The 26267-nt window shown below is 50.9% G+C and overlaps 1 protein-coding gene across 1 annotated transcript; it reads right to left on the bottom strand.

Annotated features, from left to right (window-relative positions):
• On the bottom strand, positions 1 to 26255 carry SGF29 (SAGA complex associated factor 29). Its single transcript, XM_029946270.1, has 11 exons — positions 26100 to 26255; positions 24232 to 24328; positions 10294 to 10382; positions 7773 to 7848; positions 7032 to 7104; positions 2621 to 2685; positions 1598 to 1727; positions 1379 to 1525; positions 1174 to 1209; positions 921 to 1083; positions 1 to 206 (listed from the first exon to the last, which is right to left on the bottom strand). Exons 3-11 carry the CDS (start codon positions 10366 to 10368, stop codon positions 90 to 92), a joined length of 882 nt encoding a protein of 293 aa, XP_029802130.1. The 5' UTR covers positions 10369 to 10382; positions 24232 to 24328; positions 26100 to 26255; the 3' UTR covers positions 1 to 89.
• Positions 26256 to 26267: the final 12 nt, after the last annotated feature.

Genomic DNA, 26267 nt, shown 5'->3' with positions numbered 1-26267 from the left:
GCAAAGGGAACAATGTTTATTTGACCACGAAATCATTCATTAAATTCCCCGGTGAGGATGGCAGGGGATTTTGAGTCCGCCAGCCCACTTCACTTTTTCTTGGGCTCCTTACAGGCCACCACGTACCTCTGGGCCACATTGAGGGGAGGGGAGTAGCCATCTGCATAGGAGGTGTCTTCAAACAGGACTGAGTAGTCATCCTGGGGCTGCGGCAGGGGGCAGACAGGAGGGGCTGGTCAGAGACCCCCAGACAAGGCCCGAGTCCAGAATGACCGGAACCTCTGGGGCTCCCAGCCTTTCCTGTCCCCAACTTCGCTCTCAAAGTCTAGATGTTTGAACCTGATCCCTGCTAGGACAGAGCTCCTTTCTCAGCAACAAAGGGCCAGGGGACAAAGCAAGGAGGAGGGAGACTTGCTGTCACTGGGGGGATCCTACCCAGAGGGTCTGGTGCCTTTTGAGGAGCCTCTGTTAAGGGGATCAAGGAAAACCCAGGTGGCAGCAGGCAGGGGTCCTGGAAGAGGGGAGAACAGTCTCTGCCCACCATCAGGTGATGGGCGACCAGCGAGAGGGAGCGCAGCATGGCCCGGAGGAGGGTCCCGGCACGGAGCGTCCCATCTCAGGGCTGCTCATCAAAATGCACAGGTGAGGGGAGACTAGGGGACTCGCAGGTGGCATTCCACTGAGGGCCTGCTGGGACTCTGAAGGTGGGAGGGGGCTGGCTGGCACTGCCGTAGGGGGCAGGGCTGGAGGGCATCTGAGGGTGGTGTGGGCAGGAGAGAGGGCACCACACAGGACCCTCCTAGCCCAGAGAGGCTGGAAGAGGAGGTCAGGAGGGGAGGGCAGTGGACGGTGACCCCATGACCCATCGGGTCAGCCCGGTCGTCGAATCCTGTGCGGTCTCGCCCGCGGGGCCTGCTTACCCGTTGTGGGGGTGTGTGGATCAGGGCACGGTAGAAGCAGGTGGTCTGGGGATACAGGGCCAGCACGAGCTGCTCCTTCTGAAATAAGGCTTCGGGGTCTGTCTCAGGGTTGGCCTTCCACTGGGGCAGGGGGATGATGCGCCGCCGGCTCAGGGTATGTCTCCTGCGGGTGGGGGGCTTAGCGTCAACTCTTGGCCAGGCAGGTGCCCCTTCCCAGCAGCTTCCACAGTCCCACCCTGACCAGCACACTCACTCTTTGCCTTCTTCATCGATGTCATCTACCTCATACCTGGCGAACAAAGGAAAACAGTGGATACAGGGAGGAGCACCATCCACACTGGGAGGCCGAGAGCACGGTAGGGAAGGGGCCCAAGGAGCCTGCCACACACCCCGTCCCCGCCCCCACGTGCACCCCAAGCAGGTGTTCACAAGAGAGCAGAGGCGTGGGGTCCACTCACTTGTTGGTGGCGTGGCTGTAACTGACCACCTCGGCCAGGATCCACTGCTCATCCCCATCCACAGCCTTCACCCGGGCGGCCACCTTGTCTCCAGGTTTGGCCACGTAGTCCCCAGAGGCTGGAATGGCCCCACAGAGGGGCGGGGGCCTGAGGGTGGAATAAGGTGTCAGCCCCAGCCCCTCCCACTCGTCAGCTCCCCCACCCCGGGCCGGCCCTCACTTGTCACCAGGCTTCCCGATCCACAGGGGCAGGGTCATGGCCGACTGCTGCAGCAGGGTCATCAGCACCCCCCTGCGCATGGTCTTCCGAGGGGGCTCCGAGTCATTGTAGAGGCCCGCAATCTTGGCCGCTGTGGGAAGGAAGCGAGCCCCTGAGGCACCGGGCACAGGGCACCTGCCCCCAGGCCCACCCTAGCAACGCATGCCCTGAGCTGTCAGCGGAGCTCGGCCTGGAACCCCAGCTCCCGAGTTAGCAGCAAGGGCCACGATGTGGTCCCCGCCCTTTCAGCCAGACGCCCGCAGTGAAGAACTTGCAGACTGCTCTCGCAGGCTGGTGAGGGGTCCGGTCCGTGGATCCCCTGGTGTGAAGGACTACAGAGGCAAAAAGGGGGGTTCTGAGATGCTGGTCGTATCGGATGTTCAGTTAGTGAAAATGCCACAGAGCTCTGTGCACACTTAGGTGTACCTTTCTACTATTAATATATGTTGTTATTCCACTAAAGGGTAAGAACTTTAGTTCCTTAGGTCAGACCCTTGACCTCCTCAGGCATGGCTCAACACACCCAGTCAACTTCACACGGACCCCACTGGCGGTGTGACCTGTTTGACGGGCATCTGCCCACTGTGGGCTGAGGGTTACAGTAGGAGAGGCGGGGAGCCAAGGCAGTCAGAAGGGGTCTGGAAGCGCGCACCCTGTGTAAACCCCATCTGAGGACGGCTCCCACAAAGCAGCCAGTGTTCACCACGGCAAGTGCCTGTGGGGGCAGTGGGAAGGAAGCATTGCCCCAGGCACAAGAGGAAGGGAGACCAGCATGAGGGGGTGGGAAGGGATCTTCCAGGTCTGCACAGGCACAAGGGAGAGCCTCTGAGTGGGGAGCGGCTCCATCCCCGTGGGAAGCCCACGGAAGGAGCACAGGGGGTTGATGTAGGCCCTCCCCACTCCCCAGCCCCCGGTCCTGCAGGAGGCGGTGGCCGCTACTCAGGAAGCCCCATTCCACCTGATCAGGACTCCTCTCCAACTCACCAATCCGCCTCTCTTCCAACAGAGACTTGATTTCCGCTATCTTATCTAGAGCTTTCCGGAGGATGCTGAGGGTGGGGAAAAGGGAAAGAAGACGTCTAGATGAAGCACAAAGCACAGACTTCCCTTTCTGCTTACAGCAGACTGGGTAATTCAGATGAGCCCCACTGCCGAAAACTATAAACCCTAAGTGTTTGTTTGTAAATTTCTTAATGTTTATTTATTTTTGAGAGAAAGAGAGAGAGAGAGAGAGGGAGGGAGAGAGAGAGCAGAGCATGAGCAGGGGAGGGGGCAGAGAGACAGGGAGACACAGAATCAGAAGCAGGCTCCAGGCTCTGAGCTGTCAGCACAGAGCCCGACGCGGGGCATGAACTCATAAACCACGAGACCATGGACCTGAGCTGAAGTTGGACGCTTAACCAACTGAGTCACCTAGGCGCCCTTATTTATTTGGTTTGTTTATTTTAAGTAACCTCCACACCCAACGTGGGTGGGGTCGGACCTCCAATCCCGAGGTTAAGAGTAGCATGTTCCACGAGCACGCCTGTGTTTTTTAGTTTTAAAACCACAGGAGAGCTGATAAGGTAGTGAGAGGAGGAGGCCAATGACTCCAAGAGAATTCCAGAGAGGCAAGCGAGGCGGAGAGAGTTGCATGTGATGACGCCTCAAGAAAGCACGCTGCATGCTTGGCTGCTTCGAACAGTCTGGAGATTCGGAGGGTGGAGGTCAAGGCTTGGGGGCTGCGTGGAGGAGACACTCCAGAGCATTATGGGGAGTTTTCTTGGCTCAGAGCAGGGGTGTGGGTGAGGAAGGAATTTGTCTCCAAAAGGCCTAGCCCAAGGAAGCCTCTGGAGTCAATTTACGGGGGTCCAGCGTGGCTGGGGCCCAGGCAATCCAGCAGAAGTGAACATGACCCTCGCTGGAAGCAGGTTTCTATATCCTAGATCTTGAGGACTCTCCCCTGAAGAGTATTTCGATAGGAATAAGCAGCGCAGACTTCATTTTGGGTCACTGATTCCCCTCTCCCATGGCCATTCTTCCGGTAAACCTCTGGTGAATGCCCCCATGCTTCTGAAGGCCTTCATTCAGCGGGAGGGAGACAACACAATGCAGCCTCGCAGGCGTGTCCTGCCACGTCCCAGGCTCCAGGGAGCTCATCGGGCAGAGGGAGCGGGGCGGTCCGAAGCAGGGACGGGTGGACATCTGGCCCGACATGCCTGCAGCATCACAGTTGGGTACGGCAGGCACAGGGCTCGGGGAGGCAGGCCGGGAGCGCGGGGCACGGGCAGTCGGACACCAGGACGGGAGGGGAGTAAAGGCCAGGAGGCCAAAGGGAACTTGGAGTCTGGCCATTGCTGCTGGGCCTGTCTGAAGAACACGGCTTTCCGCAGCATGTCCGAAGCTGTTCTCTGGGAGACAGTAATGGAGTGGTTCTCAACCACAGCAGAATCCCCTGGGGAGCTTTCAGGAAAATAATCCCCGTTGTTTTGAGCAAGAATCAAAAACAGATGCCAAAGCTGAGAGACAGCCTGGCATGAAATGTTTACATAATCTTGATCTCCGGTAAGAGGCTTACGAACATCCTGGAACCATATCCACGCCATAAGCACCTGCAGCCAACGGTCAGCTGCCCAGGGCCCCGCGCCTGGTGCCAAAGGACGGTCCTCACACCACGACGACAGTCACTCTCTCCTCTGGGCACTCGCCATGTTAGCCCGGGAGTCATTCAGGCCCTTGGGAAGCTAACCTATGCCAGCTGAGCCAGGGCTAAAACCATCTTCCCCAGCCAGGACTCAGAGGGCTGGGGGCCCCTGTCCGTGGCCACAGTATCACTGAGGACCCCATCACTCCCATTGTTGAGAAAGGCCTTTTGCACTAAGGCTAGAGAACAATTTGTTCCCGCCTGGGAATGGCTGCCATTTCTGGAAAGTGAGATCTTTGACTCTGTCACCCTCTGCCCCCTGCAGCCCGTGTGCAACCCCAAGGCCTTAAAAAAAAAAGAAAGGAATTGTTAAATGAAGACAGGGGCACTTTTCCATTTCCTGCAAAGCAGGGGGATGAAACCAGCGGGGAGGAGGGGGTGTCAGGAAAGAGCAGCTGCGTGTCTGTCACAGGAGTCAGCAGCGTGTCACAGGACTAGCTCCTGACGCTGGCTCTTCAGTTTCCCGGGGGGCTTGAAGTAATCTGCTTAGGGACGGATGGGTGGAGGAGAGTGCCGTGGGAACACACAGTGACACGTGTTCCCCACCCACACCCCCAGACCCGGTGGCTCCGGCGGGCCGGGTGGCACTTTGTTCCCTTACTCGCTCCCGGGCCAGCATGGCAGCCGGTGCTGACAAGGACTCAGTATCTATGAATAAACGTTCGAACTTTTGAGAGTCTGATAGGCGAAGTGGCAGAATTGCAAGAGGTTGGGCTCTGAAATTACGAAAGAAGCTTGTAAGTGTTTAACTCCAGGCAGGTCAGTGGGAGAGAGGGGCCCGCCCCGGACTGGTTTCCAAAGCAGTCATTTTGCCAGCAGTTAAGCTGGTTTGGGCCATTTTGCCTTTTGCTCTCAAATGTGTGTGTCCCTCTAACTCACGCCAGCCCAACTCCAGCACAGGTGAGCGGGACAGGACTGTGACCAGATGACAAACCTGCACTTCAGGGAGAAGCGGGGGCTGCCAGGGAGGGCTGGAAGGCCCGCTGGTGGTCAGAATGCTCCGAGGCCTCCCCTACCTGTGGGCCCCTCCCGCAGTCTAAGTCAGCCCCACCGTCTCTTCTCCTCCCCAGCCCAGCACGGGGAGCTCAGCAGGTGCCTCTAGGCTAATAAAACAACCCTGGAATCTTCACTTGCCCTTCTCCCAAATGGTTCCCAATTTTATTTTAGAATCTGACCTCAAAGCCACCTTTGCTTCTCCTTCCCCACTGCTGCTGCCTTGGCTCAGTCCCATCACCACCTCTTGCCTGATCTCCTCACTGGCTTTGAATCTCACTCAGTCTACCGTCCACACAGCAGCCAGGGGTTTCTCTCCCGCGTTCACATCTTCCCTGGCCCGCTCTGGCCTCCAGGATAAAGCCCAGTTCCTGGAAGCCCTCCACGTCCTTCCCCAGCCACAAAGACCTGGTTCCCAGTCCCCCAGCGCGCATGTCCAACGGGCGCTCCTCCACAGCCTCCAAACGCACTGTCCACCTGCTGATCCCCTACTTCAGGTCTCTCCTCCTCCCCGTGGCCATTCCGGGTCTCCAGGCACAGTGAGCCCACCTCTGCTGGCCCATCAACTACACTGTCCTTTAACTTTTTCTTAGGGTACCTCTCCTTTCCAGACTGTTTGCCCAAGAAGGCAGGGTCTTTGCTATCTTCGTGTCTCTATATGTGGTTGGCCGGCACCAAACACAGGTCCCAGCAAAGGTTTATAAAATAAAGATGACAGCAAAGAAAATCTGGGACCGTGAGCATAAGGCAGGGTCTGTGAGGAGCCAGACGTGAGGAGACGAAGATCCAGTAATGTTTCGGGTGCTGGCCATCACCACATGTGCAGGCCACTATTTAAACGGAGCCCACAACTCTTTAGTGAGTTGTGAAATTAATTTCCTGGGTAACAACCAGCATTTAAAAAAACAGAGCAGAGGACATCTGGCTGGCTCAGTCATAAGAACATGCAACTCTTGATCTCTGGTCATAAGTTCGAGCCCCACACAATGGGTGTAGAGATTACTTAAAAACAAAACAAAATGAAACAAAACCAAACAAGAGTATACAGAGTAGCAGTACAAACCATTTCTTGTTCCAATTCTGTCATATATGCACATATAAAATCAATGTGGAAAGGAATCATTAAACCGCTCTAGCGGGGTGTTCAAGAATACGGACTTTGGGTCTAAAACTGGGCTCCCCCACTTCTAGTTGTATGTCTTTTAGCAGATTGTGGAACCCCTCGTGCCTTAGTTTCCTCATCTGTAACACAGTGGCTCTGAGCATTGAGATAAATATATAAAGTTCTTGGGATAGTGCCTGGCACAGGAAGGCCAACAGGAGTCTTAATTAATATTATTAAAGTGATGATGATTATGTCTTTAATATTATTATTATTAAGCCACAATAGAGAATGTATTTCCTGCCATGGGTAATGGTCATAAGTTTAAAAACCACTGGTCTTAGGTACTACATATATATATATATATAAAATCTCATATTAGGTGGACAATTCTGTAGGTAGTTATTATCCCTGTTGTAATGATGGAGCAACGGAGTCTCAGTGGAAGGGACTGCTCAAGGTCACCTTGACTAGTAAACGGCAGTGCTGGGGTCTGGCCCCCACCTGGCTGCAGCCGGGCTGTGGGGCATCCGCTTATCGGCGGCCGGAAAGGGCTCTGCAGCCCAGCATGCGGGCGCGGAAGGGGAGGTGAGGGCAGGGCGCTGGACACTACTCACTTGCACTCAGCCTCGGCATCGGCCTTGGCGGTGGTATAGAGGCCACGCAGCTTTGTCCGGTAGTAGGGAGAGACTGCAAAGTGAACAGGAAAGAGGGGTGGGTGAGAGGCAGCTGGTGGTCACAGGGGCCTGCTTCCGACGCACCCGAATCAGACTTCCGGAGGCCTTACAGGCCATGGGCCAGGGTGTGAGCTTTACTGGGTCAGAAGTGCTCTCTGAGGCTGACGCCCGTGTTTGACGAGTTCATATAGTCCAGGTGCCATCACTACACGTCAGGAGGGCACTTCCTATCTCTGCCATTGCAGGACAGAAAATACTTGTCAGCACACAGGAAGGCAGACAAGAACCTCAGAGCTGCTCAGACTTGGAAAGCACCAACCAGGAGGCTGAGCATGAGGGCCGCTGGGGCATGTGCAGGGCACGGGAAGGAGGCTCTCTAGAAAACACCAGCCTACTGGGGTTGCTTGTGCGCTCCAAGCGTTTCCCCCTGGATGCAGCCTCATTTCACTGGAGTCCCAGTCCTGGAATTGGGGGATTTCAAGGTTCCTTAGGGCGAGGTCGTCTGTAATCTGCTTCCTGGGTCACTGTACATCACACAGCCTAAGAGAAAACTGTCCCTCTGACTACGGAGCAATTCATTTTGGGTTGTGGAAGTACTTGCAAGAATCCTGCCCTGCACGAATGACAGCCGCGCCCCGGTCTCGGCCCACACCCCTTTCTCCTGTGAGCCCAGCTACTCACTCTTGTTCTCCGTCTGCATCCGCTCATGGGTCTTCTGGATGTTCACTAAGTTGTGTTCACTCCTCGAACGCTCTTCCTGCAAGGATGAGGTCAACAGGGCATGAGGGCCCTTTATCCTGCCCTGGCACCCCGCGCCCCAGGCCAGAGGCCCCAGAACTATGTAGGCCAGATTCTCCTGACCCCTGCTTTCCGGTTACATCCCACTACAAAGGACTTCATTTGGGAAGGCGTTTCCGGGAACTGCTCCCTTCTGGGCCACACAACTGTGTAGTGTGTGGCTCCCAGGAGATGGGTCCTTGTGTAACTATAAACCTGGATGCCAGGATGCTTAGAAAGGACCCTGATTATCATGGGAAAAGTACAGCAGCAGCGCACCGGACAGGCCATGCACAAATACAGATCACCCTTATTTTTGTGAATGAAAAGATAGTTTTTAAAATAGGAAAAAATGGCTTTCCAATAGTATTAAAGCAGCAGGCATCATATGGTGACTCCAAATTCCTCTGGGGAACATTCTCGCCCTGAGGTGAGGAAGGTTTGGAGGAGCCATCTGATATACTCAGGCTAAAACACCTATGCGTGGCCCCGCTCATCCGGGATAGGGCCCCCAGCCTTCTGGAGTACAAAATAGGTCTCCTAACTACACCCGGGCCAGCAGACAACAATGGCAACAAAAAAATGCGTGCTGGAGGAAGTATACCGGCCCATAGATGGGAAAGGGTTTGGGGGGAAAAGGGTGCTCATGTACGCAGTATGGGACAAGTGAATACACTTTCAAGGAAAAGCAGCATTCAGAGGAAGACTTTTTAATAAAATGAACAGACTAAGGTGAGTTCTCTTGTAGGGGGAAGACAAGGAATGGGTGTCAACCTGGAAAGAGGAGGAGGAATCAGCACAATGGGTCAGGCCAACCCAACCACTAGTGCTGGATAATTCACTGGGAAAAGGTCTGCCATCCTGCCCCTCAGGGCCTCTGGGCTATTTTAATCTAGACGGGGGCTGAAGCAGCCATGGGGAAATGGCCCTCCATCCTAGCTTAGCCACTGAGCTCCAAGGACATGCCTATGGGAAGCACGGGTTCCTCTAAACCTGTGGGAGCCCTTCTGGGGCACCTGTATAGGGCTCTTGTAATGTAGATCAAGGTACTAGGACTGCCTTGATCCAAGAACAGATCAAAATAAGACATCCTGAGATAGAACAGGCAGAGACAGGGCTGTTACCTTGAGTATGGCTTAGGTCCGCCCCAGAGGCAGGCGGTGGGCCCTGCTATACAAGGGCACACAATCAAAACCAGTCTCTTTACAAGCCTATGAGCTGGCTTTGTCCCCAGCTGACTTAGAACCCAGAAATAACTGAATCATGGCCAAAACTGTAATAAAGCAAATATTGTAAAGAATACTTTTATTGTCCAGGACAGTATCTAGTAAGTTCAACACCTAGTAAGTGGGCGAGGCCAATTCTGGTGGGAAGGCACAAGAAACAGGTCTGTAATTCTTACTAACTTGCTCTACAATGAAACTGAATTCTACCATGACCATAGTTCAACAGTGTGCCACAGTGGCATTGCCAGTAAAACTCAACTGCCTTACGTAAAGAAGTCACATGAGAATTCTGGTACCAATGACCAAAAACGACTGGCCTGGGGAAGAACTGGAGTTAGCTAACCATCAGCTAATTTCTACATTGAACAGTTCGACACAAATGCATTATAAGGTACAAACAGTAGTGGATGAAGGAGGGAAAGGGGTAATCAAATTAGTATAAAAATAAGAAAATGTATGTAGTGGCTCCATACAACAGACTGTTTCTTGAAGTCTGTCCATACCCCACACCGGCTCCTCCAAATGTTAGGCATACTCATACCGACGCTGCTGCTCTAGCTGAAGTATGAACGCTGTATTAAATGCAGACGCTCAAGTACCATTTTGCTGTAAGGGAGTCCAGGCCAAAGGCTGGGGAGGAGGGGCTGTGCAGTACAAGATTAACTCAACAGGCCTGTGCTTTCAGAGCCTGTATGTCCTAAGAAAGTTATGGCCCTTGGCCAGCCCCTGGGAGAGAAGCTCTACACTCCTGGAGCGTCCTGCCTGTGAGGGGACCTGTGTTCAGCTGGGGTAAGAGGGTGGAGGGAAAAGAGGAACAGCCCAAATGGGTACTTCTGTCAGATGATGCCGATGTTCTGAAACCGAGCGTGGTGACGGCTGCACAACTCTGGGAGTATACCAAAACCACTGGACTCGTACTCTTCGAATTAGTGAACTGCATGGTATGTGGACTAGATCTCAGTATAGCTGCTATTAAATGGAAAGAATCATGAAATCCAGCCCCAGATAGAAAATCCAGCAGGAAGGGCAGTTAGACTCCACATCCTCGTTCTTCAAACACATTCTTCACACCCCCTGGACTCCTGCATGTCCAAGCTCTCTGAACACAACCCGCCCCACCCCCACTCTCCCAACCCCCCTCCTCACCCCCCCTCTGCTCCCATGCTGCCCTCCAGGAGCCAAGGGCTGCAGCTCTTTACCTGGGTTTGTTTGATCAGCTGATGGAGCTCCGTGAGAAGCTCTGCAATGCGGGAGTCCGCAGACACCAGAGCCATTGCCCGTGGGGTGCCTGGGGTGGACAGAAATAGGAGGGAACCCTGTTAGTGGCTGTTACGGGCTCATTGTGTCCCTCAAAAGGTATGCTGAAGCGCAGAATGCCAAGTGATAACCTTATACCAGAACATATTAAAAGTTTAGGAATTTCATTTAATTTCTAGAACAGTTACAGCATTTATCAAAACAATATAACCTTTATCATCATTTCTGTGACACGACTTACTATACCTCGGTCAAAAAGACTTTATTTAATAGAGTTTGAATCTTGGGAATTTTCATAGTACCTGCCTAAACAGAATCATAGATCACTATACAACTCTGTATTTAATTAACCAAGCTGGCGATAAGAGAGTATTTCAATCTTAGTTGTGATCACATACAAAGTTCTTTTCAAAGATTTGCCTTCACAAACCTTCTACGGCTTTTTCATTCAAGTTTTGTCCTAAGCCTTCTCTCTCTCTCTAAACAAAGAGCCTCATTTTAGGACAAAATTACTTTATTTTTCTACTCAACAAAATGTATTCTCATCTTATACCTTCCTAACACGTCTCACTTTCCTACATACAGAGTTGAGTTTGTTGATAAACATGTTTTATTGAAAGACTGTGCTGTGGGAAAACATGTTTTCAGAAATTAAGAACTGTATTCATAAATTTGCCAATCTAAAGAATTCTGGTAGAGCAGACAGTTCACAATTGGTTACTATTTTATGTTCACTGGAAACGAAGGTATCTAAGTTAAAATTCTGTTAAATTAAGGCTGATGGAAACGATAAGGAAGGCAACTCTCTCAGTTTCTCCACAATAAGCAAAACACACAAACCTGTGTTCAGTAAACAATGCTTTGGGTATTTTACCTTATTCAGAAAAGATTTGAATATCCAGTGAATTCAATTCAATTTATCATTAACTTAGCAAAACTTTAAAACTTTTAGCCTACTGGGGCACCTGGGTGGCTCAGTCAGTTAAGCATCCAACTTTGGCTCAGGTCATGATCTCATGGTTTGTGAGTTCGAGCCCTGCACTGGGCTCTGTGCTGACAGCTCAGAGCCTGGAGCCTGCTTTGGATTCTCTGTCTCCCTCTCTCTCTGCCCCTTCCCTGCCTTGTGTGCTGCTATCTCTCTTAAAAATAAATAAATGAACATTAAAAAAAAAAAACCCATTCAGGTTACCAAAGATTTTGAAAGCCATTTAAAAGTTTTACCTATAAACCTTTCCATTGATTCAACCTACCTACTAGTTCTGAACAATTATCCATGAAAGCTTATGAAACAGCTAAAATTAACAATCATTTTAAGGCATCTTTTGCTGGCAAATCGTACCAAAGATCACACCAGTTTACCTGACCTTTAGTAAACCTTAGGAGAATATAAGTTTTATATTTAATGCTGATAACTCTAAAGACATGTCAATCCTAAACTAACAAACTTAGGGGTGCCTGGGTGGCTCAGTTGGTTAACCGTTCCCCTCTCAATTTTGGCTCAGGCCATGTCTCATAGTTCATGAGATCGAGTCCTGCCTCAGGCTCTGTGCTGACAGCATAGAGTCTGCCTGAGATTCTCTCTCTTAAAATAAATAATTAAGCTTAAAAACAATAAACAAACTTAAATTAGCTTTAATACAAATATGTTGCACCTGTGCCCACTAAAAGTCCATCAATTTGCTCCCCACTTTCCATGTTACTTGGAGCACCTGTGGGGAAATCTGAGGGGGCGGTTTAAGTCCAAGGGAATCCTTAGGCCCCTTCTTGCTGATCTGGGAGATGCTTCAGTTTGAATGGCATAAGGAGGTGGCCCAACAGTTTGGGGTGCTCTCTGCTCCTCGAGAGTGAGAGTAGGAGGACCAGGAGCCAATGGCCACAGGCACTGAAGAAGGTGCAGGAGCCTGTTAGGTAAGTCTCGCCAGGGTGGAGGGTGGCACAGAAACCGGAGGAGGAGGAGGAAGTGGTGAGGTGCCGAGGGCACGGGTGATAAGAGCCCAAACAGAAGAAAGAGCACTCCTAGCCCTAAGGCTCATCAGACAGAACGGATAACCATTTTCTTTCCACCAACAAAAAGTGAAAACATGCAGTCCATGTCTGGCCAGAGAACACAGGGAACCCCCAGGAAATAAAAGGAGTTTCAAAAGCTGTTTGGGAATATTCCTTGAAGTCTCCGTCCCGAGGAAGACCGAGACAGACAAATGGCTCCATTTATCCTTGCCATTAACCTGGAGTCAAGGAGGGAGAAGCCCCCACATACAAGAATCAGGCGACAGTCACCCAGGCCTCTCAAGACAGATTTCAGATCCGACACACAAAAGCAGCAGCAAAGAGGAGACAAGTCACTCAGGAAAGAGAGGAAAGCCCATACAGGATCTTGGCAGCAACCTGTTTACCAAAGAGATACGGTGGGGGGCACACAGAACAGGACAGAACGCAGGTGCGTGGCAGATTAACAGAAGTACAAGGCCTACGGTAGGTAAGCTGATGGTGGACTGACAAGTGGAGGAGGTGGGTGTTCTCAGGCCCCCAAAGGAGCATGGACAGATGAGCATTTGCATATAGATCCATAAAAGTCTGACCATATGGGATATCGGTCTATTTTTCTGGCCAGACTTTCGCATCCTCTAGTTTATACTGAAGCCAACAGTGTAGCAAAGAAGCCAATGTGGGAAGGAAGCATACAAGGTATCAAGGTCCGTTTCTCAAGATGCATTCCAAGGTGGGTGGGATGGGCTCAGTGATTTAGAGGAACGAAAATGACAGTCTCCTGGGCTAGGAGCATCCCTGCTGAATCCCAAGAGCTTCACTTGGAGAGACTGGGCCCCAGGACATCTGCCTGGGGCCAACACCGCTGATGCAGGTGGGCATCCCCACTGCCCTCTTTGGCCTAGCGTGCCTCCTAAAGAGGGAACCCCTGCCCATCCTTCCTTTCAGTCAAGATGGGTGTCCTTGAGAGGGATAGGAGAAGTCTCCCCTGGACAGAGACTTAATCTACTGACGTTTCATGTTTCCTTTTGAGGCCCTTTCCCAAGGAGATCAGAGAGAGAGAGAGTAGAACAAAGAAGAGTGATTAAGCAACTGTCCAGCACAAGGAAGGCAAGAGTCGGAGGCTCCCTGATGAAGAGGGTCACTCAACCCTGTCCCATCATGGCTGCTGAAGATGTTGCTGCGTGAACTGGGGAGACCCTGGGCCCTGGAGCCTTGACCCAGCCAGACCTGAAGGGGATGTGGAAGGTTCCTGGTCTTGTCTTAGAAAGGAACTCAGGACAGACGTGCAGCACAGCAGATGAGTAAAAGGAGCGGGAAAATTTATTAAAGTGAAAAATACACTCTCGAGATGTGAGAGCAGGCAAGCTCGAGAGAGTGAGCTGCACATCCTGGCAGCGGGTTTCTATATTTTATTGACCATGTTAACTAGGGGGCAGAATCTTTACTTTTTGGGGTGAGAAGTAGGGTCTGGCACTTTTTCTTTAAGTCAAAATTAACTCCAATGTATTAGAAGGGAATCCTCTGGGATTGAAGAAGTTGATATCATAGTTACATAGAATCCTTTACCAAACAAAGAATCCTTTACCAAAACCTCCCTTGGCTTCCGAACGGCATCCTATCAGGAATACTGCTGAAGGTTCTTGCGTTCAGAGCGGCAGGAGGCGGCCCTCTCCTTGACTGTTCTGGCGCCCTTATACTCCTGGAGAAGGGATGTCAACATCCCTCCACTTTCCCTACTACATCCTAAGCTGCAGTTAGATGCTGGGAGATGGGCTGAAATGCCACAACCATTGAGGCTTCCTCGTTCCATTCTGGGGGAGTCAGTAAAGTTGGTGGCCAACAATAACACCCTTTGTAAAGCTCTGGATCTAGTAGTCACGGATGCGGTGGAGTCCTGGCCTTTGCTTTGAACGGGCAGCCACTTCATATTGGATTACGTGTCAAATATCTAAGCTAGAAGTACCTTTACACTGGAGCAGGACCAAGAATGCCAGACAGTCTCTGGGGAAGGTCAAATGAGAGACATGAAAAAATGTAAGTGTGGACTCATATCTAATCTGGGCAACTTTCTCACAAGCTTCGGCCATGATCCAGTCCCAAGGGAGCGGTCCCCTGCTGGGTGAATGCCCCAACCGGGGAACCGCTCCCACCTATCCCTCTTGGGAAGCACATGGGAAGATGCATCTTGGATTCTATGCTCATTGAGGGATCACACTGGGCTACTTAGAAGGAAACCTTTCATGCAAGTCTTAAGGCCACCCTAATGACATGCATGGCTATCCCATGCCCGAGAAGAATACAAGCATTAAAAAAAAACAGTGAAACTGGGGTGCTTGGGTGGCTCAGGCAGTTAAGCGCCTGACTTTGGCTCAGGTCACGATCTCATGATTCATGACTTCGAGCTCCGTGTCGGGCTCTGTGCTGACAGCAGAGAGCCTGGAACCTGCCTCAGAGCGACTCACACTCTGTCTCAAAAATAAACATACTAAAACAAACAAACAAAAACAGAACAAACAGCGAAACTGGGAGAGCCTGATTTCTGACCAACGCCGTTATGGCCAAGGTACCAGTGTCCAGCTGGGGGGCAGGAGTCTGTCCTTCCCTGCAGTGCAGCCACAGGCACAGGCTCTCTCCTGAGCACTTGGACAAGGTGCATTCTGAAGGGTTGGACTATCCAGGACATCTCCACAAAAGAACAGGTAAGAAACAAAGACTGCAGGTAAAGAAGAGTCACCAAGCCACACTGAAGCTCCTGGATTTCTTCCATCGCTGTCCTCTGCTTGCACACCCCACACGTTGTGTATTAATCCATCCACTGATGGACATTGGGTTGTGTTCACTTTTTGGCTAGTGAGAGTCACACTGTCATGAACACTCATGGACAAGCTTTTCTGTGACACGTTTGCATTCTCTGGGTCTACAGCCAGGAGTGGAATTGCTGGGTCATATGGTAACTCTAGCTCTGACCTTTCGAGGACCTGCCAGCATTTTACGTTCCCATGAGCAAGGCACAAGGGTTCCGATCTCCACATCCACAGCAGTGCCGTGTTACTGTCTTTCTGATCACAGCCCTCCGAGTGGGGGTGAAAAGTTAATTAGTGGCTTTGATTTGCATTTCCCCCAGACAGCTAATGATGCTGAACGTGTTTTCACGTGTTTATTAGCCATTTGCGTGTCTTCTCTGGAGACCTGCCCTTTGTCGTTTTTACTGGGCTATTCATCTTTTTTATTTTTGTCCTTTGAAATACATTTAAAAATTTTTTTCACAGTCCACTTTATCTACTTTTCCTGATTGCTTGGGACACAAGACATGTTTTCCCACATGTGCAACACTATTTTTACCATCACAGCTTTATATAACACATTTATATAATACATTTTAATATAGGGAAAAACGTCCCTTAAAAAAAAGTCCAGCTGCATTAGCTAGAACCGCATGAAATAATGGATCTTGAGTTTAGAGAGTTTAGAGATTAGAAGCGTACAAACTTGAGAACGATCAGCATGAAGGAAGTGAAAAGAACGGGAGAAAAGACCCCCATGACCTACAGCAAAGGGGAAGGTGTGGACAGAAGCAGGGCTCGGCAGGCAGATCCCAGGAAGGGATGGATTCGCATGGAGGAGGGCTGTGCTCTCCTGCTGAGCAAAGCAGGAAGCCTGGGGGGAGTCCCCTGCCACGGACCCGCCCACAGTAAAATCGGGGCAAGCCCCACAACCAGACAGGTAGCCCCGACCTTATGCGGTGCCACCACAGACACCAGCAGCAGGCATGCCCACAGTCCACAGTGCTGTTCCGTAAGTCGGCCGTCCTTCCCAGCGAGTCTGTCTGACATTTCAACCTTCCTTTCTCCTCAATGTTTCTGCTGCTGCCCTCAGACCTGGGTCTGAGCCCCCCTAGCTGAAGTCCCAAGTTCCGACTCTGGTCGAAGAGAAGCCAGAGACCTTTTTCCCACCATGCACAGGACAGGCTGAGTGCACGGCACAGGTCATCTCCGCACTTAGTGAAGAGCGACCCATTGTCTGTGCTCTGAACCCCATCTCCTCGCAGGCCGGCTGACGCCCCTTTCCTATGCGGCATGGCACACAAGCATACTTCAGGAGAGCCCATCTTAAAAAATAAATATAGAGGGGCGCCTGGGTGGCTCAGTCGGTTAAGCGTCCGACTTCGGCTCAGGTCATGATCTCATGGTTTGTTGGTTGGAGCCCCACATTGGGCTGGGCTGACAGCTAGCTCAGAGCCTGGAGCCTGCTTCCAATTCTGTGTGTCCCTCTCTCTCTGCCCCTCCTCTGCTCATGATCTGTCTCTCTCTGTCTCTCAAAAATAAATAAATGTTGAAAAAAAATTTTTTTAAATAGTTAATATAGAAGAGCTTCCAAACCCCACACTCCTCACTCCTGCTCCCCATCCTGTCTCTTCAGGGCAAAATGTCAGAAGTGGTCCAAGCCTGTGCTTCTAGTCCTCACCCCCGTTTGACTTGGCAGCCCATTTCAGTCTAGCTTCCGTCCTCTCCAGCCCAGTGATGATGCTCTTGGGGAACCAGGAACCCACACAGGGCAAAGAACTAGATTCTTCTCCTGCCTGAACTGACCTGACCTGTCTGCATGCCGCAGGACACAGGTGCCCACCACCTCCTCCCCTGGCCTCAGGGCCTCCCTCCCGCACGGCCAGCCTCCACCTCTCTCCTGGGCCGGCCCCTCGCTGGCCTGTCCTGCAAATGTTGGCGCTCCCCGGGGCTCCAGCTTGGCCGCCACCGCACACGCTTCCAGGTTCCTTTCCTACTCCCGTCCACCTGCCCCCAGATGTCACAGAAAAGGACTCGGAGTCGTCTCTGGACATTAGCGAGGACCTCAGGGAAACACGTGCAGTGGGAGGGACAGGAGCCACCACGCAGAAGCACGTGCACACAGCGACTTCCAGCCAGAGCTGTGGCACCAGAGACAGTGGAGACCTGAGGGGAAGGCAGTGCAGATGGGGGGTTCCCGGGGCGGGAGTATGTTGGCTGAGGGGCTTCTAGAAGCATGCTGAGAACACGACCAAAGACCAGAGAACAGGGCTGCCGCTGAAGAACACACAGGTCGTTGCGGGACGAGCTCCAGCCCTGAGACATGCCCCGCGGCAGCCCTCATCATTTGGGAACATTCCTTCCAGCCCAGCCCATCTACAAATGCCCAATGCAGATGTCCTGCCCCCTTCTACCACCGCTCCCCTCCACAGAGGCCGAAGGGCATGCCCTTCCTCCAAACGTTACACTTGCAAGGATCAGCTCAAGACTGGTCTTGCCCAACTGCCCCTAAATAACCCAAGCTTGTCTCTTGTTGGACTCTTCCTATCTAGACTTCCCAACCTCCACTTATAAACTGGCTTTTCTTCCCCAACCAGCCTGGAAGCTCCTCAGGCAAGAACAAACACCCCTGCTTTCATCAACAATCCCCTCACAGCAGTAACCACTGCTGCGGAGTCGCGTCAAGGACTTGGCAAGAACTTTATAATTTCTTCTACTTCGCCTACCGCCTCTCTCCTGCCCCGCCCCCCGCAGTAAGGTCCACTGTGAATCTCCCACATCAACTATTCCAAACTCTGTTGTTAAGGGAAGGCTTTTCCCCTGGCTCCTGCAGGCTGCCATCCTATCAACTATGAGCCACATGGTACTGACTCCCAAATCCACCCTCAGCCCCCACAGCTTCCCCAAGATTCAGAATCTTATTTTCAAGCCGCTGGACGGCTCCACTAGAGGAGACGCCAAATCCCTATGCCCGACAGACATTCCTTATATGAGCCTCTTCTGTATGCTGGAAATCTTCTACAATTTAAAAAAAAATGTTACATCAATTTGTCCAGAAAACAGTAGAAAATACTGGTGGTGGCTGTACAAATCTATGTAACAACAACAATGAATTGTGCACTATGAATGGGTGAATTGTATGGTATGTGAGTTGTATCTCAATACAACCTAGACAAAAAATCTCTATGTTCCAAACCAAACTCATCCCTCACTACCCCTCTGCCCTAAAAAACTCCTGTGTGTTAGTTCGCTCTTTCCCTGCTGATGTGTCCATAAGCCACTCAGCTGCCTGGGCTGGAAATAGCTATTTTCCAACCACCTTCTCCCTCAATCCCCTGTCCAATGGGTCACTGGTCCTGTTGACTCACCGTCCCCATAAATCTGTATGCCCCCTTCGCCTTCAGTCACTGTTTCCTACCACACTGGTGGCCTCCTGGTGACTTACACAGCGCCCCCTTCTGCATTTTCCTCTCCATCAAATCCACTCTCGACACGGCCCCAGAACTGCCCATCTAAAAGACAAGGGTGGTCACGTTCCCCTACCAAACGCTTTCAACCCAACCCGCACCTCCAGGGTGCATCAAACCTCTACACATAACACAGACTCGATCGAAGAGGCCTCCGGCCCTGCCCCCCAACCCCCATCTCCTCTCGTTACCCTGCCTGCCTCACACTCCATACTCTAGACCCTCCAAACTCCCGCTCTTAACCACACACCATGTCACATTTCTTATCCTCACGCTGTTCCATCTGGGCTGTCCTTCCTGCAAGCAGGACACCCCTAATCCTCTGCCCAATTTAACTCCTTACTCTCTAAGATCTGGCTTACATACCATTTCCCTCCACCAGCCACGGTCAGAAACCTGTCTCCTAGGCTGACTTGTTACCTTCCTCTGTGTTCCCATATTATCCTGTACATCTCTCTGCCACAGTGCCTATCAAATCATGTTCAAATTCTCTTTGTGTGTTTTTGTCTCCTCCCCAGCTTGTCTTATCTCTTGGGGGCAGGGGGGTATCACTCGAGCTTCTGTACCTGGCACAGACCCACACACGTACCCACCATCCTCACTCTCTATTCCCATTCCTGCCTCAACCCAACAGCATGGCTCCCCTCAGTCCCCAGTGATCTATCAGCTCCTAAACCTTTCCAGTGCCCCGAACACCTGACCACAGGCCGCTTCTCAAAGCTCGGGTGAGTTTCCAGACCTTCAGTCCCTCCTATTTCTCCAACCACCTGGGGTGGTCTTTCTGCTGCCCCCTCCTCCATTCCAGAGGATTGTGGAGAGCTGCCAGAAGAGCAGCCAGGGGAAGAGATGTGTGCCTTGACCTAAGATCAGCCACCTGCAGGGCTAGACAGTGTTATCACTCCCAGCTCAAGGCCGGAGACAGCTTGGCTGGACTTTCTCATCGGCTCCTCAGACACTGTGCTAAAATTGCGGCTTCTGTTTTTTCTTTTCTTTACCCTAGCCCCTTCACGTGACCCTGTTTCTTAGCAACTGACCTGTGCTTTCTGCTCTTTATAAGATGAATGTTTTTTCTCAATAAACTGAAGCTTGATCAGAAACTTTGTCTTGCCTCCATTCTCTGTGCCCCCTGCCCCCCAATTCTCACTCCCTCCCTCAGGACCTGCATTGATGGACCTGCGGGCTGGGTCAGAGGATGATCACCCCAGGACCCCTTTCTCAGTCTCTAAGCTCCTCGGGCAGCTCATCTGCCGTAAGGCCCCAGATTCTGAAACTTCCAAAGACTTCCATCAGTCCTGATCTCTCTCCAAGGTTCCCAGCTCAGATTTTGAACTCCCATCTGATGGCCGGACCTAGATGCCCATCAGACACCTTGCACTTCCTGCTCTGCTCTGCCTTCCTAATGTGGTTTGATGGTGCCCATCACTGTCAGGCCAGCCCCCCGGGCTGCACACCCCAGCATCATCCATACCTCCTTCCTTCTTGGCCATCTACAACCCCCCACCTCCCTGATCCACCCCATTCCATTTCCAGGGATTTTGCCTCAGAAAGTTCTCGCAAACGCAGCCCCCCTCCCTCCCACCTCACCTGTCACCATCTTAGTTGGGGCTCTCATCACATTATCACAGTATCACCCATTGCTGTGCCTCATTGTGGCTGGACACAAAGCCTGTTCCTCTTAGAAAAAAAAAACACTAACATGTATGTAATAAAAAAATTCAAATGATTCCAGAAGTACAATGAAATCTCCAACCCCTAGAAGCAACCACTATTGTTTCTTGGGTATTTCTCCAGAAGTATCCCATTCATACACAGGGGGAAAAAAAGCATGCATGGGATACTTCTGGAGAAACCTGTTCATAAAACCTTTTGCAAATGGAAAATGCAGAGACGGACACACGGACACACAGACACACGGACACACACACACACAAGCCTGAAACTTTCAGCACACTGAATTTGAAAAGCTGACTCATGTGGTCTAGAAGGGAAGGAGGAGGTCAAAGAGCAAAGCAGGCAGGGCCTAATCCTGCAACCAGCAAGCAGCAGTGGGGAGGTGGGCCCCATTTTTGGAACCTTTGGCCTCCGACACTCAGCCCCTACACCAATTATCAGGATCCCGTCACGTTATGAACGGTGACTGGTAGTTTTCAAAACGCTCTCACCTCCCCCCGCCCCCCACCCCCCGTTTCTATCCCGGCGAAATAGTGTGAGGTGCCAAGACAGAGGACAGCAGCCGGAGGGTCGCCTTGTCCGCTGGGTAGTACCTGCCTGGGCAAAGCTCATCTCTTGATGATGCAACGAACAGCCGCTTTCTCTGGAACCAGCCACCTCAGCAAGGGGACCGGCATGCTTTCCCACTGCCCGGATGCCCCTTCCCCCAGAACCTAACAGACAAATGCCAGCGTGTTCTTCCTGCTCAAATGCCCTCTCTCCTTTGGGGGCACTCCTTAACCACTCAGCAGTCAGGAATGCCAATGGGCCCCAGAGCACTTTGGCCGCACCTCTTTCCACTTTTTCCTAATTTAGTAGAAAAAATAGTAAAACAATTATTAAAGAATTATTCAAGTAAACCCCAGCAACCTAAAATGATTTTCATTTTGTGTGCCGCTCTCTGTACGATGTGAATTAATTGCACTCCAAGCGCACATGCTCTCGTAAAACTGTCTTCTCTTTGCGTAGGAGCCCACTTCCAGGATTTCTAGCCCTTTAAGTACAAGAACTGAGCATTAGTCATCTCTGCGCCTTGGCACCCAAAATAAAGCCTAGAACATAGGAGGGCTTGGCAGCTGTTTGTCAGAAATGACTCTGGTAAACACGGGAAGAGGCAAACAGCATCCTCGCATGCCCAGAAGCATTGAGTCACGAAAAGAAATGAAATACACCACTTGCACAACAGTCATCAGAGACATGAACGATCATGCATATTTTAGGAGCATTCCAAGAAGGGAGAAAAGGGACAGAACAGAGAACGGAAGCTCTCATGAGGCCATTTACTCACCCTGGGGGTGCTCCTTAACCTTTCCGAGTCTCCCTAAAAACCGAGCACCCACAGGAGGATTAACAACACAAGTAAGGTACAGGCAGTGCCTAGAACAACACATGCACTTAGTGAATGTGAGCTGCCCCCTCCTCGTCTGCAGATGCGGCTCAGGAACTGCCAGGAAAGAACAAGAAACTATGCGAAGTTGAGCAAAGCGTCAAGCAAAAGAAAACACTGATGCAGCCAGAGCCGGAGGGGAGCGGCCCTGAGCAGATGGCCCCACAGAGACCACACCTCTGAGGAGCGCTCTCCTGGGTGAGCTCTGTCTGCTGGGTGGTCCCTTGCTTGGGAGAATCGCCTCATTTTACTATTTGACCACAAACTACCACTATCTGGATCCAGTGGGTCGTGAACTTGAACTTCCCCAGAAAACGTCTGCAATGCCAAAGCCTGTGGGAACAAAGCACCAGGCACTGGACTCCATGCTGAGCACAGAGCCTGCTTAAGATTCTCTCTCTTTTCTCTCTGCCCCTCAACACTGCTCAGGCTCTTAAAAAAGAAAAAAAAAAAGCCACACCTTCTATTTCTACCTGGAGGTAATCGCCATTCTGACATTTTTCACTACAGATTAGTTCCACATGTTCTAGAATTCCACAGAAGTGTAATCACGCCATCCGTTGTCTTTAGGGTCCGATTCCCTCAACACGTTTTTGAGATTCATGGGTGGGGCTGTGTGTATCAGGAGTCGGTTCCTTTCCGTTGGCGGGCAGCGTTCTCTTGTGTGGGCAAGAGACCACTGTTTAACCAGAGCTGGCTCTGGTGGCACGTGGGTGACTCGCGGTTCGGGGCCACTATGAATGAGACTGCCCTGAGTAGTCACATGCGAGTCTTTTTTAAGACATGTGTCCATTTCTCTTAAGTGCTTAGGTCTGAGGTGGATGTTTACTTTCACAGGAAACCGCCGGACCAGACCCTGTTCCTGAGAAGGTGCACCGGCTTCCCGCTGACGACGTGTGGGAGTTCCAGTTGCTCCATCTGCTCGCTGACATCCAGGGTTGTTGTTTTCATTTTATTTAAAAAAACTGAGCCATTCCAGCTAGTGTGAAGTGGCTTCCCGTTGTGGTTTTAGTTTAGACTTCTCTGGCGACCACTGATGCCGAGCACCTTCCCATGCACTTATTTGGCTTCCTCTGTGCAATTTAGTGGCCTTTTAATATAGTCTATTTTCAGGATCCCCAACGCCTGTACCCTTAACCACTGGCAACTGTTTATTCTAGTTTCTGACTTTATGGATCTGCCTCTTCTAGACGCTTTACAGAAACAAAATCACACAGTATGCAGCCTTCGGGACTGGCTTCTTTCACTGAGCATGGTATTTTAAAGGTTCATCCCTGCTGTGCGCGCATCAGTTTTTCATTCCTTTTATGGCTGAATTTTACTCCACTGTATGGATTTTGTTCTACCATTCATCAGCTGGTGGGACATTTAGGTAAAATGACTTTTCTATCAAGAATTTGGGGGGTGCCTGGGTGGTTCAGTCGGATGACCCTTCGACTTTGGCTCAGGTCATGATTTCTCAGTTCACAAGTTTGAGCCCAGCGTCAGGCTCTGTGCTGACAGCTCAGAGCATGGAGCCTGCTTTGGATTCTGTGTCTCCCTCTCTCTCTGCCCCTCCCCTGCTCGTGCTGCCTCTCTCTAAAATAAACATTAAAAAAAAAAAGAATTTGGAACTCCTCTGCGTGGCTATCTTTTCAAGAGGAGTCTTTATCACAGATCAAGGCATTGGGAACAACTCATCAGTGCCCCTCCCTTCTGGGGGTCAGCTCCTGCTCCACTTACTCCAGTTAGTGGGGTTTGGTTTTGTTTTATTTTGTGTGATTTATGGTCATTGTCTGTGGGAGGCCTGGCCTGATCTGAGCTCCTCTACCATTACTGGAAGCAGCCTCTCAGTGTGCTGCCCACCACCTTTTCCCCATTTTGGTAAGTTCTCCAATTTCTCCTTTAAGAAACTGTCCTTCACCTTGGCTCCAAAGATGGGTACATGACCTGGGCCCAGGAGACTATTTCATTCTTTCTGACCATCACGACTGGCTCAGGAAGAGGAATGTGACCTAAGTCTGGCCAAAATCAACTTAAGATCTTTTGCTGGGGAGCACCTGAGTGGCTCTTTTGATTAAGTGTCCAACTTCGGCTCAAGTTCATGATCTCACGGTTCATGGGTTTGAGCCCTATGTCAGGCTCTGTGCTGACAGCTCAGAGACTGGAGCCTGCTTTTGAGTCTGTGACTCCCTACCCCTTTCTCTGCCCCTCCCCCACTAGTACTCTGTCTCTCAAAAAATAAATGTCAAAAAATTTTTTTAAAAAAGTAAAGGGGCATCTGGGTGGCTCAGTTGGTTGAGCAACTGACTTCAGCTCAGGTCGTGATCTCCCAGTTTGTGGGTTCAAGCCCCACATCAGGCTCTGTCCTGACAGATCAGAGCCTGGAGCCTGATTCGGATCCTGTGTCTCCCTCTTCCTCTACCCCTCCCCTGCTCACGCTGTGTCTCTCTCCATCTCACAATAAAAAATGAAAATGTTTAAAAGAAATTAAAATTAGACAGAAATTAGAACCAAAAACAAAAAAAAAAGGCCTTTTGTTGGGGGCTATCTGAAAAGAGATACCTTCTTTCAGTTGGTTGTTAAGAGAATTATCAGGGAAGCCTGGAACTGATGGAGGATTTGGCCCGTCTGAGATAGGTCAACATGGAGAAAAGCAGAGCTGAAAGACAAAAAAGAAAAAAAAAATCCTGGTCACATAACTTATAGGTTTCTGGATATAACTGTACCCAGGACTTTTCAGTTAGAGTCTAATACATACTCCTTTTCTCCTTGGACTAGTGTGGGGTTGGCTTTTTGTCATCTGCAACTGAGAAATCTAATAGGTAATACTACGAATAAAGAACATATTAACTGCTAACCAACCAGTCTAAACCTGTTCTCTAGCACCTGGTCTAGAAGCCCAAGGCCTCATACAATCAAATCCAAACATTCTGTACTTAAATCACTCTAACATCAATCCCACAGGGCTTAAGACAGAGCTTTGTTCTGAATCAAAAGGAAGGAAAGCATGTAAAACCCTACTCGATCTGGCCACTGCCAACAACAATCTACATTCATCAACTGGTTGGAAAAAATTAAGATGTGGATTTCTTTCCCCAAGTACCCACCAGGCTTTCAGACCGAAGCTTACACACTTGACTCTCACTGAAACCTAACAGCAATCGCCTAAGCACACCCTCTCCATAGCTGGGGCACTTGAAAGTTCAGAGTGGTTAAATTATGCGCTGTAACTCAGGAAATACAGGTCGTTGCAAAACTGCAAACTCTAAAATCTATGCTCTCTCTTCCAATTTCAAGTTTTGTAAAGACTTTGGCTTATTTATTGGCAAAAGAGATCATGAAGTAAGACCATTTCGACAACTGGAAACTGTCAATCAACTGTTATTCAGAATCACCAATAGGATGATGATTCATAGTGGCATCTGATAAAAATAAAGGTAACGATGATAGCTATTCCTTACTGAATACCTACTATGCGCTAAGCACCTTCATGCAGATGACCCCATCTAACTCTCCTAACAGTCTGCAGAGGAAGCGCTCTTCATTTAACACGGCAGAAACAGGAGTCTTGGAGAAATCGGTGACTTTACTTAGGTCACACAAGTAACAAGTGGCATTGGTGGGATTCAAATCCAGATCTGTCTGACTCTATGACCTAAGTCTTAAGGCTCAAACAGCCTTAGTATGATCAACGTTCCAGTGTTCAACAAACTAGCTTCCCCTCCACAGATAACAGTGACCACAAACCCTGAAGTGATGTATACTGGGCACTTTTTTCCCAATGAGATTCATTTTTAAAACCTTTGTAAGACTCTTTGTACACAAGTTTAGAGATGAGGTTAAAAAGGCCTGACTTGGGGCGCCTGGGTGGCTCAGTCAAAGCGGCCGACTTTGGCTCAGGTCATGATCTCACGGTTCGTGGGTTCGAGCCCAGTGTTGGGCTCTGTGCTGACAACTAGCTCAGAGCCTGGAGCCTGCTTCCAATTCAGTATCTCCCTCTCTCTCTGACCCTCCCACCCTGCTTGCGCTGTCTCTCTCTGTCTCTCAAAAAAAAAAAAAATCATTTAAAAAAAGAGAGAGAGAGAGACCTGGAGATGTCAGCTAGAGACTGAAGCCTTAGGCTGTAAACGGGCGTAGAGAAATGAGGAGGCAACTGGAAGTCACTGGAGGCACATGCTCTGCTGCTGTCTGTCTTCCCGCACCTGGGCTGAGTACCCCGCCTCCGCCGCCCTAGCGCCCCCACCGCGCGCGCGCAAACCCCAAAGACCGCCGGCCCCCCCTCCTCGAGCCCCGCCTCTCCCCGCCCAGGGCGCGTGCGCACCGCCGCTCAAGCGCCGCCTCGGCAAGGCCCGGGAATGTGGACGCACAGGGGACCCCAGCCCTCCACTCCCGCCATTCCCCGGGGGTCCCAAACTGCGACCCATCCCCACCTGCCAGGCCACGAGCGGAATAAGCACGTCGCGCTGGAAATTACGACGGCAGGAGCGGGCGCGTCCCTCAAATGCTTTTCAAAGCCTGAGGGCCGTAACGCGCTTACGTTCGAAGATTCGCGGCACGTCGAGAGCCACACACGCTTTTTTCCTTTTATGAGCCAGTCG

The sequence above is a fragment of the Suricata suricatta genome, chromosome 8 (assembly GCF_006229205.1).
Source record: "Suricata suricatta isolate VVHF042 chromosome 8, meerkat_22Aug2017_6uvM2_HiC, whole genome shotgun sequence".
NCBI classification, from domain to species: domain Eukaryota; kingdom Metazoa; phylum Chordata; class Mammalia; order Carnivora; family Herpestidae; genus Suricata; species Suricata suricatta.
The sequence above is the reverse complement of the archived record's forward strand: the minus strand, read 5'-3'. Positions and strand labels throughout refer to the sequence as shown.